The sequence below is a fragment of the Malaclemys terrapin genome, chromosome 2, assembly GCF_027887155.1.
Source record: "Malaclemys terrapin pileata isolate rMalTer1 chromosome 2, rMalTer1.hap1, whole genome shotgun sequence".
NCBI classification, from domain to species: domain Eukaryota; kingdom Metazoa; phylum Chordata; order Testudines; family Emydidae; genus Malaclemys; species Malaclemys terrapin.
This window is the reverse complement of record NC_071506.1, coordinates 281,107,335-281,124,813: the sequence shown is the minus strand read 5'-3', so window position 1 is coordinate 281,124,813 and position 17,479 is coordinate 281,107,335. Positions and strand designations below refer to the sequence as shown.

Genomic DNA, 17,479 nt, shown 5'->3' with positions numbered 1-17,479 from the left:
ACACGCTAGTGTAAATCAGGCATGACTTCACTGAAGCCAATAGAATTCACCACTGTGACTGAGATCCCATTCAATCCTCAGCCCACTGAAGGAGCTACGAAGGGCAGAAACAGTTGCCATTGGCTGTATGACAAAGGAAAACTTGTTCAGTGCCAGCTGTGAATTGTTCTCCTTTCATAATAGCTCGAAAGTGGCAACTTTCCAATCCAAAGAGAGGCTCCCGGAACCCCTTCTTGAGCCCGTGCAATTTCCAGTCAGTTTTCATAGCCAAGAAAGAAAAGTCTGATTCTTCCAGAAATGTTCAGAGCTTTGCATGGAAGATGGTATAATTGAGTATAGTTTCCTGGTGGCAGTCTAGAACATCTATTACTAAATAGCACATGCAAGACATGTTTAACATACTAATTCTGAAGGGTAGTTTAACCTTTGAAAGAATGAGATGGTCCCTGACATTTTTAAACATTTTAATGTGCAATATTAAAAACAGCAACTTTAAGTGGTCACCCATACTGGTCACCTCAGAGGTCAACAACTGATTAAGTTTCAGCTCAGTGCTTAAAAACCTTCAACTATAATCTTAATGGAAGCACTGTTGGCTAGAATTAAACTTTTCACAGCCCCTGTTTAGAAGGAAACTAACTGCAAACCCCTAACAACAATGGGAGTGTTTTTTATAGTTTAACTGAAAACGCTTGTGAGGCCACTTCCCTTGCAGTCCTTTTCAATGTGTATTACCCTTAAGTTCATAGGTTGTGCTATGTCACCACACAGCATGTTAATACTCTTCCTTTCATTAACACACAGTCTAAGGCTACATACAGACTTCCATGCTTTTGCCTTTCTAAAACTCTTTTTAGTTCAGTCTCTAGGTGATCTCAGTACAGAGAGGTGAACTTGCTGAAATATAGATGCTTTGGTGCGTAGAATTGAGAGGATACATCTCAAAAGTTCATCCTTTTGGTTCTAGACCATTCCAATGGCTGAATTTCCTACGTGGCTGATTCTTAGGACCATAACTTCTTCCTGCTATGGTGAGTTTAGCTGCTTGCATTTCTGCTACATGGAATGAATCTAATCTCTGACTCTGCTGGAGACGTCTTCCCTTTTTAGAGTGGTTTCAATATAAACAGGCCATTTACTGTAGTGTACTCATTTTCCTAACATGCTTTTTCTCTTGATTCTATATCCACGGCCTCCCCATCCACATTAAGGCTCATTGTGCTTAAACTCTAACGGGGGAAATCTGGAGCCTTCTTATGATTTGTCTACATGCAGCTATGTTGCAATAGGTACAAATACTTGAATAAATATGGAACTATAACAGTGCTGTGTCTATTGCAGCTTTCAGGTGGTGTAGTAATGCCTCTGGAGGTGGGGACAGTGATTTAGGGTTCAGTTTCTTGAAATCCTCATTAGCATTTAAGGATGTTAACACTTGCACAGCCCTTTTTAAATCAAACACCGCATGGAGCATGCCCAGAGCGGAGGTGGCAGCCCTGTGAGTGTTCTTGGCTGAAGCTTCTTCATCTAGGACGTGGTTTAAGACAGAAATCCTGTTCTCCGCGATTACCTTAAGGAAGTTGTAGAACTCCTTATAGTTTATGCCTGTGCAAGATTTCATGATTACCTAAGGGAGAAAAAAACTACATTAAACGTTGACTCCTTATTTACTGCACTAGTAAGAGAGTTAAAGGCAGCTGCCTTCTCAAGCCAGTAAGTAGCTGAAAACTCTTCTCAGTGTGTGACTCCTGGCTGTTATTTCCGGATGCCTAATTACAGTAAAATTCGTTAATTGACAGGAAATCTCGCTAGCCCCAACTAAACTCTTCCCAGTATCCCCAGAGTTTCCAGTAAACTTTTATCTGACCAGTTCTAGTGGCTGGGGTTTCCCCAGCTCAATAAGACAGGATTTTACTATTTCCAGTAGAGAGAGATCTCATACAGGGAAATACTATACCCAGCATCTCCTATGAAACAAATAGCTAACTTAAGCACTAATTGAAAGGTCTAGAAATTGACTTAATGGGTGCAGATTAACAAACTGACTTTCTTCAGTCACACGTTCTACACAATCATAGTCAGACTGGAGGCCCTATTGTTCAATTATCAGCAAGAACGTGAGGGAATATTAAAGGTTTTATTTTTACAGCCTGATAACTATTTATTTTAGAAACAAGGGACACACAGGCTTGCTTTTAGCCTTTAGCACTTGCAGATTAGTGAGGTAATCAATAATGAATTTCTATTGACATTTCAACGTCCCCAATATTTTTGAATCATACAACATATAAAAAGACTACTAACTAAATAACGGTTTCACAGTCATATGCCTGCTGCTTTCCAAAAATGGACCTAGAAAACAATCACAATTTACCGCCCTGTTCTCATAACACGTCTTTCATTATGGAATAATTAAGATACTTCTCTTATAAAACTTTATGGAAATAAGGTATTTCTTTAGCTGAAGGATATTCCATCTATCCTGGGTAGTGCGTAGGACACCAGATGTTGATGTGGGTTCAAACACCAGGAATCATGTTACCAAGAGGCAAAGGGTGTTGCCAAGCAAATTACAGTTGTGCAAGTAATGGCAAAGTCCTGCCTTTGGAGAACTAAGAGTGCTGCCACATAAGGAACAAGGAAAAAAATAAAAGTAGGAGTAATATAAATGTACCTTCATCCCAATCCTATTATTATTATTTAATATATTTGTATCACATCAGTACCAGAATCCTGAGGGTACATCTACAATGGAATACTGCATGCAGATGTGGTCACCCCATCTCAAAAAAGATATATTGGAATTGGAAAAAGTTTTGAAAAGGGCAACAAAAATTATGAGGAGTTTGGAACAGTTTCCAGATGAAGAGAGATTAATAAGACTGGGACTTTTCAGCTTGCAAAAGAGACAACTAAGGGGGGATATGACGGAGGTCTATAAAATCATCACTGGTGTGGAGAAAGTAAATAAGGAAGTGTTACTTATGCCTTCTCATAACACAAGAACTAGGGGGTCACCAAATGAAATTAATAGGCAGCAGGTTTAAAACAAACAAAAGGAAGTATTTCTTCACACAATACACAACCTGTGTATACACACAATACACAACCTTTGCCAGCGGATGTTGTGAAGGCCAAGACTTTAACAGAGTTCAAAAAAGAATTAGATACATTCATGGAGGCTATTCCATCAATGGCTATTAGCCAGGATGGGCAGGGATGGTGTCCCTAGCCTCTGTTTGCCAGAAGCTGGGAATGGGCAACGGGAAGGATCACTTGAGGATTCCCTGTTCTGTTCATTCCCTCTGGGGCACCTGGCATTGGCCACTGTCAGCAGACAGGATACTGGGCAAGATGGACCTTTGGTCTGACCCAGTATGGCCGTTCTTATGTTCTTCGGACCTGCCTGAGGCAACAAATAAGTACAAGCAGTAGCATATACACTGAGTGTTGCATCAGTGAGATAGTGAGAGACTTAAGGGATAATCTATCACCTAACAAATTGGACTGTTCATTTCCCAGCCTGTAATAAAGCATGACCTCTCAATACGGATCAGTTTGGTGTCCAGTATCACTGAAATGCACTACATAGGAGCTACAATAGCCCAAGGAAAGTGGGGTTCACATCACTTAACTGACTGGGTGTCATACCTGGCATTGTAGGTGCCAGTCCTCCATAGTGTCTCTCCATTCGCTGATTTCCCGTTGGACGGCTGCTAATTCATCCTGCAAGAAGCTCCACATGATAGCCACGTTGCAGCCATTCACCCAGTTGTGGTTGATGGAAATTGTATCCTCCTGGAAGAAACCACAGAGTCTAACTGGTTATTCATCTTAGCCTAGGAGAGCATGTGGTGTGATGTCTCTGACCCCATTACTGATTTCCACAAAGTTGGTGCCAACAAGAGTAAATCCCTGATCCTCAATGAATGGAAAGGCCTCTCTGGGCCTCAAATATCTTCAATGTCCACCTCTTTTTAACTCCCTTGCTAATCAAACCCTGCTTCCTAAGCTTCCCCCATACTCAGTCCTTCTCACTGACACTTGGCAGTTGTGCCCACATCTACAACCAGTACTGTGCCCTACTACAACCCACACTTTTGAAGAGGCTTTAATTAGCTGAAGTGTTGATACTGAAGGACACACTGTATGTAGCAGCGTAAGTCGGATGTTCGAGATCCCCCCATGTCATCCAATCCTTTCCCAGCCAGTGCAGGATATCAATGAGAATTATCTATTTTGCTTAGTGTTCTAAATGATCAAGTGGTAAGAAGCACCTTTTGCTATGTCTAAAAACGGGACAGGGTTACTCCCTGCCATTACTTCAATATAGTTACCGCAGAGACTGATCATTTGGGACATTGTTTTATCTTGCTCAGTGCAAACATAAAAACAGTGCATATAGCACAGAAATGATTGGACTGACTAACCCCAAAGGCACCTGCCTATAGATTCTGATGTGCACCAAACCCCCAACTGTGACATGCATTTAAAACCAAACATCACCCAGATAGACTGTTACTTTCCCCCACCATCCAAAAAAACCAAACCCCAAACCCCTCCCAATTTAGGTCAGGATCCCATTCAAAATTATCCTCCAGGGCTTCTCTCCTGCAAGTGAATCCTCATGGGCACAAGGGATCTGAGCACAGAGCCCTATCTAAGCGTCTTCTTATGAACTTTGATCCAGATCCTCGAAGAGATTTAAGCTCCTAACTTCCACTGAAATCAATACCTTTGAGGATCTGGGCCTTTGTCTCTCTCTGCTGCTACCAAACATTTAGCCTGGCTTTCCCTTATCGCTCCTTATGTTTTGTCTCAGCAGAAGCTATAATGTCTAAAGATGGGCCAAACCCAGAATTACATTTTTAGGAGAACTGCTGAAGTTTTGGTGATGTGGATTAAACAGAAGAGGGATCTAATATACCCCATATGCCTTGATTTTGCAAAATCAAAAGGCCAAGATTTTGCAAAACCCAAACTAGGCCTCCTGGGTCCAACTTCGGAGTTTCTTCCCGGCAGTGACCAGGCTGAGAAATGCAACCTGTGACAGGACAGTATGGAAACCCAGCGAGAAATTGTAAACTGGTTTCTTTCCTGCTCTAGAATTAGCTAAAGACTCAGCAGAACTTTACTCCTTACACAAAACCTTTTGATTTGCTAACGAATCATAGAAATGTGTTAGTCATCCGATCACTGCTAATTCTTTTGGTGAAAACTGAAACAAAAATGGCATTTAACACTTTGGCCACTGCTGCATTTTCTGTTGTCTTTCCCTCCTCATTCAGTAATGGGCCCACCCTGTCCTTGGTTTTCCTCTTGCTTCTAGTGTGTAAGTGTATTGATGATATATATGGAAATATATCTATCTCATAGAACTAGAAGGGACCCTGAAAGATCATCAAGTCCAGCCCCCTGCCTTTACTAGCAGGACCAAATACTGATTTTGCCCCAGATCCCTAAGTGGCTCCCTCAAGGACTGAACTCACAACCCTGGGTTTAACAAGCCAATACTCAAACTACTGAGCTATCCCGCCCCCAGATCTTGTGGCTACATCTAGAAATTGGTCTGTTTAGGTTAGAATCCCTTGTTGTTAGTGTTACACGAGTCACTTTTCAGCAGACCAGCTGCTTTGGGTATAAGGCTAACCCTATAACACTTGGGGTCACACGCTGCTGTTCTGAGAGTGTATTTCCCATAGATTACAATTGTCACTTGCAAAGAGGCAGCTCTGGCTAATTAGGACAACTCTTCAGATGGTTTTCAGGAAGTTAACTGACCTAAACCTAAGTTGTCAATTATCTTACCAGGTTGTACACCTGATGGTGCCATCCGCTAGGGATGAAGACTATCTCCCCTGCTTCCTGGATGATTTCAACAGGGGGGCAGCTTTGGGCATAGCGTGGGTAAACGCTGCTGTCTTGAAGACCAGGCGCAGTGACATCGAAGGGCAAGTTACCATGGCGATCTCTGAGGTACTCCTCCTGCCTGGGGGGATAGAGCAGCCATTTCTTTTTCCCGCAGATATTGGCAGACCAGCTGTAGGAGCGGAAGACGTCGGCATGAAAAGGAGTCCTATGGGCCAAGTCAAAGGTTTAAGCATGTGTGACACAAAAGGCAAATACAATGCAAACAAGCACAAATCAAGTAACGTTAAGACTATGGGCATATTCTGGCTTTGGATATTTCCACAAATCAATTTGAGCTGTGCAGGCATAGCTGAAGCGAGAATGTGGCCGTCAGTCTGTTTTCAATTGTCAGGTGTTAAGGGCCAAGAAAGCACCCTATTAATAAACTCGAGGTGGGGGGAGGGGGTAGAAAAGATCAGCAACATCCCCTTGCCACACTTTTCTCTGCTAAAGTATTAATTTTCAGTTTGAACCTCACACTTCAAAGGCAGCAGATTTGGGCTGAAGCTAAGACTGAAAGGGCAGGTTTATCGCCAACGAATGGCAACGTTTTAGACTCAGGCCCAGATCCACAAAGACTCCCACTGATTTCAATGGAAGTTAGGAGCCTAAACACCTTTGTGGCTCTGAGTCTTAGGGTACGTCTACAGTACGAAATTAATTCGAACTTATTCTATTCGAATTTTCGGAAGCGATTTTATACATTCACTGTTGTGGTCCCCCACTAAAGTGCGTGAATTCGGCGGAGTGCGTCCACAGTACCTAGGCTAGCAAAGAATGTCGGAGAGGTGCACTGTGGGAAGCTATCCCACAGTTCTCACAGTCCCCACCGCCCATTGGAATTGTGGGTTAAGCTCCCAGTGCATGATGCGGCAAAAACATTCTCGCGGGCGTTTCTGGGTGTGTGCCATCACTCACTCCTCCCTCCGTGAAAGCTACGACAGACGCCATACTGCCAGCAGACGGTGCACCGCCTGTCTCCTGTTACTATGAATCTACCTCGCATGTCCTCTCGTCTTTCTATCTACTCTTTTATCTAACCATTTCCCGCCTTTTTTTGGCTACCGTGAACCGAGCAGCACAGCTTCCGCCGCAAACTCTGCTCTCCTGCTCTTGCAACGCTAGGTAATTTTTCCATGTTGTCTGTCCTGGGCTCACGTGCAAGCTACAGAAGGCAACAATTCCCTGACGTTTTTCGGCCATTGTGACCTGAGCCGCACAGCTTCTGCCGCAAACTCTGCTCACACTTCCGCTGCAAACTCTGCTCTCCCACTCTTGCAGCTCTAGTGAGCTTCCCGACTCCGTGAAAGCTACAGAAGACAACCATTTCCCGCCTTTTATCGGCCATCTTGAACCGAACAGATCTCCTACGCTTCGCGCCCTTTTTCCAGGATTACCCGTGCAAGCGCCATAGCGTGGCAAGCATGGAGCCCGCTCAGATCTCCGCTGCAGTTTTGACCATTGTAAATACCTCGCGCATTATTCAGCAGTATGTGCAGTACCTGCAAAACTGGGCGAGGAAGCGACAACAGTGCGATTACTATACTGATGAGGACATACACACAGATGTTCCTAGAAGCACGGCATGTGGCAATTGGGAGATCATGGTGGCATTGGGCCAAGTTCATACCGTGGAACGCCGATTTTGGGCCTGGGAAATAAGCACAGACTGGTGGGACTGCATAGTGTTGCAGGTCTGGGATGATTCCCAGTGGCTGCAAAACTTTCATATGCGTAGGGCCACTTTCATGGAACTTTGTGATTGCTGTCCCCTGCCCTGAAGCGCAAAGACACAAAAATGAGAGCAGTCCTCACAGTTGAGAAGCGACTGGCCATAGCACTGTGGAAGCTTGCAACGCCCGATAGCTACCAGTCAGTCGGGAATCAGTTTGGAGTGGGCAAATCTACTGTACGGGCTGCTGTGCTGCAAGTAGCCAACGCAATCACTGACCAGCTGCTATCAAGGGTAGTGACTTTGGGAAGTGTGCAGACCATTGTGGATGGCTTTAATGTGCTAGGGTTCCCTAACTGCGGTGGAGCGATAGACGGAACACATATCCCTATCTTGGCCCCGGCACACCGGGGCAGCCAGTACGTAAACCGCAAGGGGTACTTTTCCATGGTGCTGCAACCACTGGTGGATCACAAGGGATGTTTCACCGACATCAACGTGGGATGGCCGGGAAAGGTGCATGACGCTCGCATCTTCAGGAACTCTGGTCTGTTTGAACAGCTGCAGGAAAGGACTTACTTCCCAGACCAGAAAATTACTGCTGGGGATGTTGAAATGCCAATAGTTATCCTCGGGGTCCCAGCCTACCCCTTAATGTCATGGCTCATGAAGCCGTACACAGGCACCCTGGACAGTAGTAAGGAGCAGTTCAACTATAGGCTGAGCAAGTGCAGAATGGCAGTAGAATGTGCTTTTGGACATTTGAAAGCGCGCTGGCGCAGTTTACTGACTCAGTTAGGTCTCAGCACAACCAATATTCCAATTGTAATTGCTGCTTGTTGTGTGCTCCACAATATCTGTGAGAGTAAGGGGGAGACATTTATGGCGGGGTGGGAGGTTGAGGCAACTCACCTGGCGGCCAATTTCGCACAGCCAGACAACAGGGCGATTAGAAGAGCGCAGCAAGGCGCGCTGCGCATCAGAGAAGCTTTGAAAGCCAGTTTCATGACTGGCCAGGGTACGGTGTGACAGTTGTTTTTGTTTCTCTTGACGTTACCTGCCCCCTATATATATGAAAGGAAATAAAGTCAAAATTGTTTAAAACCTGTTCTTTATTATTTGTTGCACAACACATTGAGAGAAATCCGAAGGTAGACCGGGGGAGGGGGAGAAGGGAGTATTGGGTTAGGGAGGTGGAGGAGGAGGGAAGGACAAGTCCAGAAACCAAGTCAAAAGTTCGCATATCCCAGTTTTCTGCTGCTTGGGCGATCCTCTGGGGTTGAGTGTGTGGGTCCCTGTAGCCTCCCCCATTGTGTTCTTGGGCGTCTGGGTGAGGAAGCTATGGAACTTGGGGAGGAGGGAGGGCGGTTATACAGGGGCTGCAGCAGCAGTCTGTGGTCTTGCTGCCTTTCCCCCATTAGATCCATCATACAGCGGAGCATGTCAGTTTGCTCCCCCATGAGCTTGACCATTGCGTCCTGCCTGCTCTCATCACGCGTGTCCCTCCTCTCTTCGTGTTCCTGTAATGCTTTATGGGACTCCGCAATTGTTTGCCTCCACGCATTCAGCTGGGCCCTATCAGTGGGGGAGGACTGCATGAGCTCAGCGAACATGTCGTCCTGAGTTCATTTTTTCTGCCTTCTAATCTGGACCAGCCTCTGGGACGGAGTAGATAGTGGCCACTTTGAAACATTTGCACCTGTGGGAGGAGAAAAAGGGAGGGTAGTATTTTAAAAGATACATTTCAGAGAACAAAGGGGACACTTCGGTGTGAGTAAGCCATCACACACGGCCAGGCAACAGAATTCAGCTTGCAGGCAGCCTAGGGACACGCGGGGTTTTGCTTCTTCTACATTCATTTCAATGTTTTCAAACTGCTGGGCCCCCTTCCCCATAGCAAGCAATGCCTGGTGGGTTTGCCATATAAAAGGAGGGCTTGCGGGCACTCTGGGATAATCGCTTCACACAACACCCCCCGCCCCCACCGCGTGGCTCTGATGAGGCTCTGAGCAGGGATGAGCCCTTTAAACTAAATGCGAACAGCCCAGCGCAGCTGGGTTTCTCCCACCCCTCACCGCGTGGCTCCGATTAGGCTCTCACTCACCAGAAGTACCTTCTCCAGGGTCATGGTCCGGGATCTCGCCTTGGGAGTGGGGGGAGGCTATTGGCTCCAGCGTTAAGAATAGTTCCTGGCTAGGGGGGAAAACGGATTCTCCACTTGCTGCCTGTGCACTGTCCTCCTCCTCTTCATCCTCCCATGACTCTTCCTCCTCGCTCCGTGCAACTCCCCCCTTGCAGGTGTCCAGGGACAGTGGTGGGGTAGTGGTGGCATCACCCCCCATAATCGCATGCAGCTCACAGTAGAAGTGGAATGTATGGGGCTGTGACCCAGAGCGCCCATTTGCCCCCCTGGATTTTGGTACGCTTGCCTGAGCTCCTTGATTTCTGTACGACACTGCTCTGTATCCCTGGAGTAGCTTCTTTCCGTCATGGCCCTGGAGACTTTAGTGTATGTATTTGCATTCGTTTTTTTGGAAGGTAGTTCTGCCATAACAGACTCGTCTCCCCAAAATGCGATGAGATCTAGTACCTCCCGTTCGGACCCTGCTGGAGCTCGTCTGCGAATGCGTGATCTCCTGTGATGGTGGACTCTGCATGGTTGTCTGTGATGGTGGACTGTGCTGATGGTGACCAAACAAGAAATGAAATTCAAAAGTTCCCGGGGCTTTTCCTGCCCACCTGACTAGTGCATTGGAGGTGAGAGTGCTGTCCAGAACGGTCACAAGGGAGCATTCTGGGATAGCTCCCGGAAGCCAATAACGTTGAATTGCATCCACAATACCTTTAACCCGGGATTGCGATCTCGATTTAAGCACTACTCCACTTGCTGAGGTGGAGTACAGAAATTGGATTAAAGAGCCCTTTAAATCGAAAAAAACGGTTTGGTCGTGTGGACAGAATTTTTTTTTTTTTTTTTCCGAATTAACTCGGCTAATTCCGAAATAACAGACTAGGGTAGACCAGGCCTTAATCTGAGAAGTGCTCACTTAACTAGTCAGCACCCCTGTGAGGCTGCAGCTGGCTCTGCAGGTTTGAAGGATTCCTTCAGTACTGTACTCTACATGAAGGCGCTCCAGTGATGCTTACACACTGTGCTTTCATTAAAGCTGAGTTCAATTACTATTAATTGTCTGTATTACTGTAGTGCCTAGAACCCCCAGTCATGGAACAGCACCCCATCGTGATAGGTGCTATACAAACGCAGTTATGCCCAAGTTCTAAGTAATACCAAGTTCTCCCTCCTGTTTTCTTCTCCCGGGATACACTGAGCCAGAGAACCTAACGTGAGTGACTAATTCTAACCTCTGTATATCCCTTACGAGCCTTGGTTCATAGAATCATAGAATATCAGGGTTGGAAGGGACCTCAGGAGGTCATCTAGTCCAACCCCCTGCTCAAAGCAGGACCAACCCCAACTAAATCATCCCAGCCAGGGCTTTGTCAAGCCTGACCTTAAAAACCTGACCTTGCGACCTTTAGATCCGATTCCGCAGCCCACACTCAGGCGAATCTCCCCAGATTCTTCCTATTAAGGATACAGGATGGGGACCCGTACTGGCCAGGCTGCTCCCCTTTCCCAGCTCACTCTGTGGGTTTTATGACTAGAGTCATCGCGAGAGATGTTGCACAGAACGGTGCCATCAAGCAAGGTCATCTCACCACATTTACTATACACTTAGGTAATATGTGCAGCCTTAGCATTCCTATGACTGTCCCCACTGTCGCCTTCTCTCACCCCCGTCCCCTATTGTGATCTATACCTGTCGGTCACATGTTGTCCCTATTTAGACTGCCTTGGGGGAAAAGGGCTGCCTTATGTTATACTTGTGTGGCACCCAGCACAATAGGGACCTGGTCCCGACTCACAGCTTGGAGTATGACTGTAATGCTAATAACTGTTTAAAACAGTGCATGGGAATTTAAAAAAAATCAAAGTTACTTTACCATGAACCCTTAGGTCCCATGTAGACAAATCGATAATCATCCAGGCCTTTGGCATCCCAGTATTCATTCAGCCAGTCAGAAGTGAAATAGATGGGGGTTGTATAAACATCTTGCTCTGGGAAAGCCCTTAAAAAGACAAAGCATTGCAAAAAGGCGTCAGGGAAAAGAAACATTCATTCATCATCTCGGTTTCCCAAAGCTCAGCAGCAGAGACTGGTCAGGTGGCTGGAGCGGTGTCTCATTGAGGCCATTACTGCCTTGCTATGTCATCTGCTACAAGTGACTTAGAATCATAAAATATCAGGATTGGAAGGGACCTCGGGAGGTCATCTAGTCCAACCTTCCTGGAGCTAGATTCACAAGGCTTTGCAACACCTGACTTTTAGGCCACCTGGTGGAATTCTCAACCCTGCAACAGGTGTCCAGGAGCCCTATACAATGTCTGGGAAGAGTCAGGCACCCAAAAAAAGGGATTTTCAAAGTCGGCATGCTGAGCAGGGAGCCACGTAAGCTAGCCAGTAGGAAATGCTGAGTAGGGTGGGATCTCAGGGAACCTATGGACTTTAGGTACCTCCAGGGTTAGGTGACAGCTCAGCAGTGATTTTGTGAATGCCAACAGCATCTAAATGTTGGATGTAGGCATCTAAAAGGGGCTGTTATGCTTAAGTCCCCCTCATGAATCTAGCCTTAGGTGCAGCAAAATGGGTGCAATTGTGTTTTGCTACCTCACAGGAGAGTTGTGAGAGTTAACTAAATCCCTCTTAGTAAACACTAAGTCCACTCCAGTAAGAAATCTGCACAACCAGTCAGTCGTCCCACTTTGTTAACACATTCAAAAAAGCCAAAGCGGGATCGTAGGCTTTTCAATGGCGTTTGGCAGGGGTTCTCCAACTGTGGTGTGTGGAGGCTTGGCCGATGTTATGATGCCGCCTCATTTCCAGCTGCTTCTACAGGCATCCAGGCGCTCCATGGCAAAGTAACGTCTAGATGTCTGAATAAACAGACATATGCGAAGAGGGCCCTGTCTAGATGCCCCTGTGAGAAGTCACTGCCACACAGATGGAGAATCAGAACTCACTCGTAGCAAACTTGAATCAGCAGCAGAGCAGCAGCCATTCAAGGAAGAGAGGAGCACTGGACGGCTGGGCAGGACAAGAAGGGGAGGATGCATCCAGGCAGCATGCACGGGGCAGAGAAGGAGCAGGGAAACTTGTGCATGGGGAGATAGGAACAGAGCAGATGGGACGGGAAGATTAAATGAAGGGCAAAAAGTCCTCATGATTTACTTTGATTTAAAAATGGAAAGAGTGCTTATTGCATTAAACACAATTAAAAATGGTAAGATTTTTACCTTACTAACCAAAGGCCAAAGCAAGAGCCAACCAGAGGTGAAAGTAAGCCGGGCCGGTATACAGCCGACCGCACCGGCAGCTTCCCGGGGCCCAGCAATTTAAAAGGTCCCGGGGCTCCCAGCAGCGGCTGGAGCCCCTGGTCCTTTAAATCACCGCCAGAGCCCTGGGGCTCCCGGCCGCCACTACCACTAATCACCTCCGGAGCCCTGGGGTAGCGCTAGCAGAGGCGGCCGGGAGCCCCGGGCTCTTTAAATCGCTGCCGTGCCATGCTGAAGGGCTGGCTAGGGGAGTCTGGCCCAGCCCCACCCTTTCTGCCTGTGGCCCTGCCCCTTCTGGGTGAGCCCCCCCCACACACACACACCTTGCTCAGGACCCCGGCCTCCCTGTGTTACTTTCCCTTAAGTTACTTTCACCCCTGGAGCCAACACTATGAAAATGTTTAAGAACTCTTTGGTGTGTGGCACATTTAGATCAGTACAGTAAAAGAAAAGTATTTCAGTGGATAGGTGCCTTCAGTGAAACCATCAGGTAATGAAAGATCAGTGTCACGGTTTAGCAGCAGTTCACTGCTGTATTACAGCATGCTGAGGATTCCAAAGTGCTCTCTTACCTGTACAAGTGCCAATCTTTGAGGTAGAGGCACCCCCGGGGTGAATGGTAGTTTTTTTTAATGTATTCTTTCCAATAACTTATGTACTCCTTGAGAGGGATCTGTTCCTTTGGATTAGAATTGTATTCCTTGACATCACAGTTGGCAACAGGTACTACAGCCTTCCCTGAAATATAAACCTTTTGAGCCAATTGGGAAGCAGAATAACTGGTGCCAAAACTGTAATCCTTCCATATTTATAGTATGTTAGCATCTAGTATCTGGGCCCCATTGTGCTAGGTGCTGTACAAACACTTATGCAGACATGGTCTCTAGCCAGTCTCGCTTTCCTGATATTGCCACTAAACCTTAGATCAACATTATTCATAGCATGATTTATGGAAGTGTTAACTGAATGAGGCATGCAGCAATGACACCACCCAAAATGCATGAAAGCAAAGTGCGTTGGGGATGGGATATGGGCTGTAGCCAAAACTCTGAATCTCTCACAGCATAAAGAGAGACTTAGATTTCCACAATAGCCAAAGCCTGTTCCTTCCCCATCAACCCAATGTAGATTCTATAAACACTTGAGCTTGTGCCTGGGATTATTCACATGTGTAAAGTTAAGAAGGAGTTTAAATTTGCATGATAGGGCCCTAAATGAGTTCAGATTTATTTTTAGATTAAATTAAAGCTTGGCGAAGGGGGGAAAGTACAAACGAGGGTAGAAAATTGTGAATAGGGAAGTGTTATTTACCCCTTCACATAACACAAGAACCAGGGGTCTCCCAATTAAATTAACAGGCCGCAAGTTTAAAACAAACATAAGGAAGTACTTCTTCACATAACACAGCCAACCTGTGGAACTCATTGCCAGGTGATGCTGTGAAAGCCAACTGTATAACTGGGTTCAAAAAGGAATTAGATAAATTCATGGAGTATAGGTCCATCACTGGCTGTTAGACAAGATGGTCAGGGATGAAGCCCCATACTCTGGATGTCCCTAAACCTCTGACTTCCAGAAGCAAGGACTGGATGACGGGGGATGGATCACTCGATAACTGTCTTGTTCTGTTCATTCCCTCTCAAGTATCTGGCACCGGCTACTCTCAGAAGATGGGATACTGGGCTAGATGCACCATTTTTATATATTCTTATAAATTAACGTATCAACTGAGAGGTTGATCCCTTTAAGGCCCAGAGGATATTTGTCATTGGCAGAGGCCCTGTTATTAAAAACTCTTTGACTTGTATCATTCATATTAAATGACATATTAAAAACTTAATCACTTACCAAAATGCTGCAGTAGATAATCAAAGTTAGGCTTCCCATCCCGAGTCACCCAATTCCTCCTGCTGCCCCAGCCCTCAGTGAATTTAGCTGAGAAAACACATGGGTGGTTGGGAATCAGATAGTCCCTGAAAAAATCGGAGTAACTAAACGATTCTACCTTTTCAATATAGTCAACATGTCCTTGGGGCAGGGAGACTGCACCATGAGATGCACTGCTGTAATCACGAAAGAACGCAGTGGAACAGGCAAATGCTGCTCTGTCCATTCAGACTATATAACTTTCCTGGTACTTAGTTGAGAAGGTGCTGATCAGACAATATTTAGTTAGGCTAAAATAAACAACTGTACAGTACATTAATCTGAGTGGATCTTTCAAATCTATGAAAATTAACTCACAAGTAAAAAAATGTCCAGTTCCAAAATAGAGATAAAATCTTGCAGGAAAAGCCTTGTTCTTCCCATTTGTGTTTCAACATACAGGGCCAGAAATATCCTTCAATGCTCTTCAATGTTTATGGCCATGGGGAAGCAGAGAGTTATTCTCCGACAGCCACCTCGATCGAATGGCTACGTTACAAACAAATCACAGTAACCAAAGCCTATATTCTTGTAGATCTTTCATGTCCATGGTAGATAGTCTAGTTACATGTTCATATTAAATTATTCCCATGCTTTTGCTTGGCATTCTCAATGGGTCGCAGAAGAGAACGGCCACTTGCCTGTTTCTAGAAATAAACAGCAGACATGCTCATTTCAGTGGGGTTCTCTCCCCAGATCTGTGAATACAAAGCGAAGCTTCTTTTGCAAGCAAAAAAATAAATAAAATGTGTCCAATTCTAAGCTGATCAGACTGTAAAGAAAACACTAAGCAGGATAGTTTTATAAGGTTAGACCCTGCAGGAATCAAGCTGGGCGCCCTGCACCGCTCTGTCTGCTGCAGATGGACAGGCAGCTCCCAATCATTAAAAAATAATGAGGTAGTTGAGAGGGAACAGGGAGTGATAGCAGCGATGCCTGGGGGAAATTAGACAGATGATGGGGCGGGGAAGGCACCTCCCCATACCCCCAAACTCCCCTTAATCCCAGCATCTAAAGGGAAACCCGAGAGCCTGAAACTCACCCCTAAGCCCCACCCTGAGAGAGACCCCAGCAGTCGGGAAGTGAGGGTCCCCAGGAGAGGATCAGGATCCAGGCCCCTGCTATCAGGGGCAGGGGGCGAGGGCCCCTGGAGAGGAGGGGGAATCCGGGCTCCTGCTATCGGGAAAGTTGGAGGGGCTCCGGGGTCCCCGCTATGGGGGGGGCAAGGGCCCCCGGGATGGGAGATGCAGCATCCCAGCTATGGGGGGGGGATGAGGGGCCCAGAAGGGGGAGGTCTGGGTTCCCCGGGATGGAGGGGATGAGGGGCCCCGGATTGGGGGGGCGGGTTTCCCGGCTATGGGGGGGGTGAGGGGCCCCGGGATGGGGGGCGGGGTCCCCGCTATAGGGGGGGTGAGGGGCCCCGGGATGGGGGGCGGGGTCCCCGCTATGGGGGGGGTGAGGGGCCCCGGGATGGGGTGCGGGGTCCCCGCTATGGGGGGGGTGAGGGGCCCCGGGATGGGGGGGCGGGGTCCCCGCTATGGGGGGGTGAGGGGCCCCGGGATGGGGGGCGGGGTCCCCGCTATGGGGGGGGTGAGGGGCCCCGGGATGGGGGGCGGGGTCCCCGCTATAGGGGGGGTGAGGGGCCCCGGGATGGGGGGCGGGGTCCCCGCTATGGGGGGGGTGAGGGGCCCCGGGATGGGGGGCGGGGTCCCCGCTATAGGGGGGGTGAGGGGCCCCGGGATGGGGGGGCGGGGTCCCCGCTATAGGGGGGATGAGGGGCCCCGGGATGGGGGGCGGGGTCCCCGCTATAGGGGGGGTGAGGGGCCCCGGGATGGGGGGGCGGGGTCCCCGCTATAGGGGGGATGAGGGGCCCCGGGATGGAGGGGATGAGGGGCCCCGGATTGGGGGGGCGGGTTTCCCGGCTATGGGGGGGGTGAGGGGCCCCGGGATGGGGGGCGGGGTCCCCGCTATAGGGGGGGTGAGGGGCCCCGGGATGGGGGGCGGGGTCCCCGCTATGGGGGGGGTGAGGGGCCCCGGGATGGGGTGCGGGGTCCCCGCTATGGGGGGGGTGAGGGGCCCCGGGATGGGGGGGCGGGGTCCCCGCTATGGGGGGGGTGAGGGGCCCCGGGATGGGGGGGCGGGGTCCCCGCTATGGGGGGGATGAGGGGCCCCGGGAAGGGGGGGCGGGGTCCCCGCTATAGGGGGGATGAGGGGCCCCGGGATGGGGGGGCGGGGTCCCCGCTATGGGGGGGGTGAGGGGCCCCGGGAAGGGGGATGCGGCGTCTCAGCTCGGGGGGGGGGGGGTGAGGGGACCGACCGGTCACGCACCCTGGGCTCGCCGCTACCCGGACGCATTATGGCGACGCACGCACCCGTGACCCGGCTCGCGAGGTGCGGGCGCGAGGAGGGGGAAGGAAGGCTCGGGCGGGGAACCCGGGCTGCGCCTGCGCCTGCGCCTGGCGAGCGGGTCTCGGGGGGGCCGGAACCTGGGCGCGGGGCCGCACGTTCACGGGGGGAGAGAAATCGGAGAGGACGGGGTGGGGCCGGCTCGGCCAATGAAAGTTCGCGGCGGGCGC

At 48.6% G+C, this 17,479-nt stretch overlaps 1 protein-coding gene across 5 annotated transcripts; it reads right to left on the bottom strand.

Annotated features, from left to right (window-relative positions):
* Positions 1-447: 447 nt before the first annotated feature.
* JMJD4 (jumonji domain containing 4) lies at positions 448-17,317 on the bottom strand. Of its 5 annotated transcripts, none has more exons than XM_054016727.1 (8): positions 17,232-17,317; positions 15,222-15,550; positions 14,826-14,950; positions 13,550-13,715; positions 11,588-11,713; positions 5,809-6,076; positions 3,652-3,798; positions 448-1,627 (listed from the first exon to the last, which is right to left on the bottom strand). In XM_054016727.1, exons 2-8 carry the CDS (start codon positions 15,299-15,301, stop codon positions 1,316-1,318), a joined length of 1,224 nt encoding a protein of 407 aa, XP_053872702.1. In that variant the 5' UTR covers positions 15,302-15,550; positions 17,232-17,317; the 3' UTR covers positions 448-1,315. The 5 variants fall into 5 exon arrangements, 4 of the variants coding, with proteins under 4 accessions (XP_053872702.1, XP_053872704.1, XP_053872703.1 ...); XM_054016729.1 differs by having other exon boundaries at positions 17,276-17,295; XM_054016728.1 differs by lacking the exon at positions 17,232-17,317 and adding an exon at positions 15,946-16,131.
* Between the last annotated feature and the right edge of the window lie 162 nt (positions 17,318-17,479).

Bases quoted from the DNA above. Each gene is read 5' to 3' on its own strand.
- JMJD4 (XM_054016726.1), bottom strand. From the start codon at position 15,090: ATGGACAGAGCAGCATTTGCCTGTTCCACTGCGTTCTTTCGTGATTAC. The intron at 13,716-14,825 runs GTAAGTGATTAA...TTTATATTTCAG, and splicing joins TTATCTACTGCAGCATTTTG to GGAAGGCTGTAGTACCTGTT. The intron at 11,714-13,549 runs GTAAGAGAGCAC...TGTCTTTTTAAG, and splicing joins AAAGATTGGCACTTGTACAG to GGCTTTCCCAGAGCAAGATG.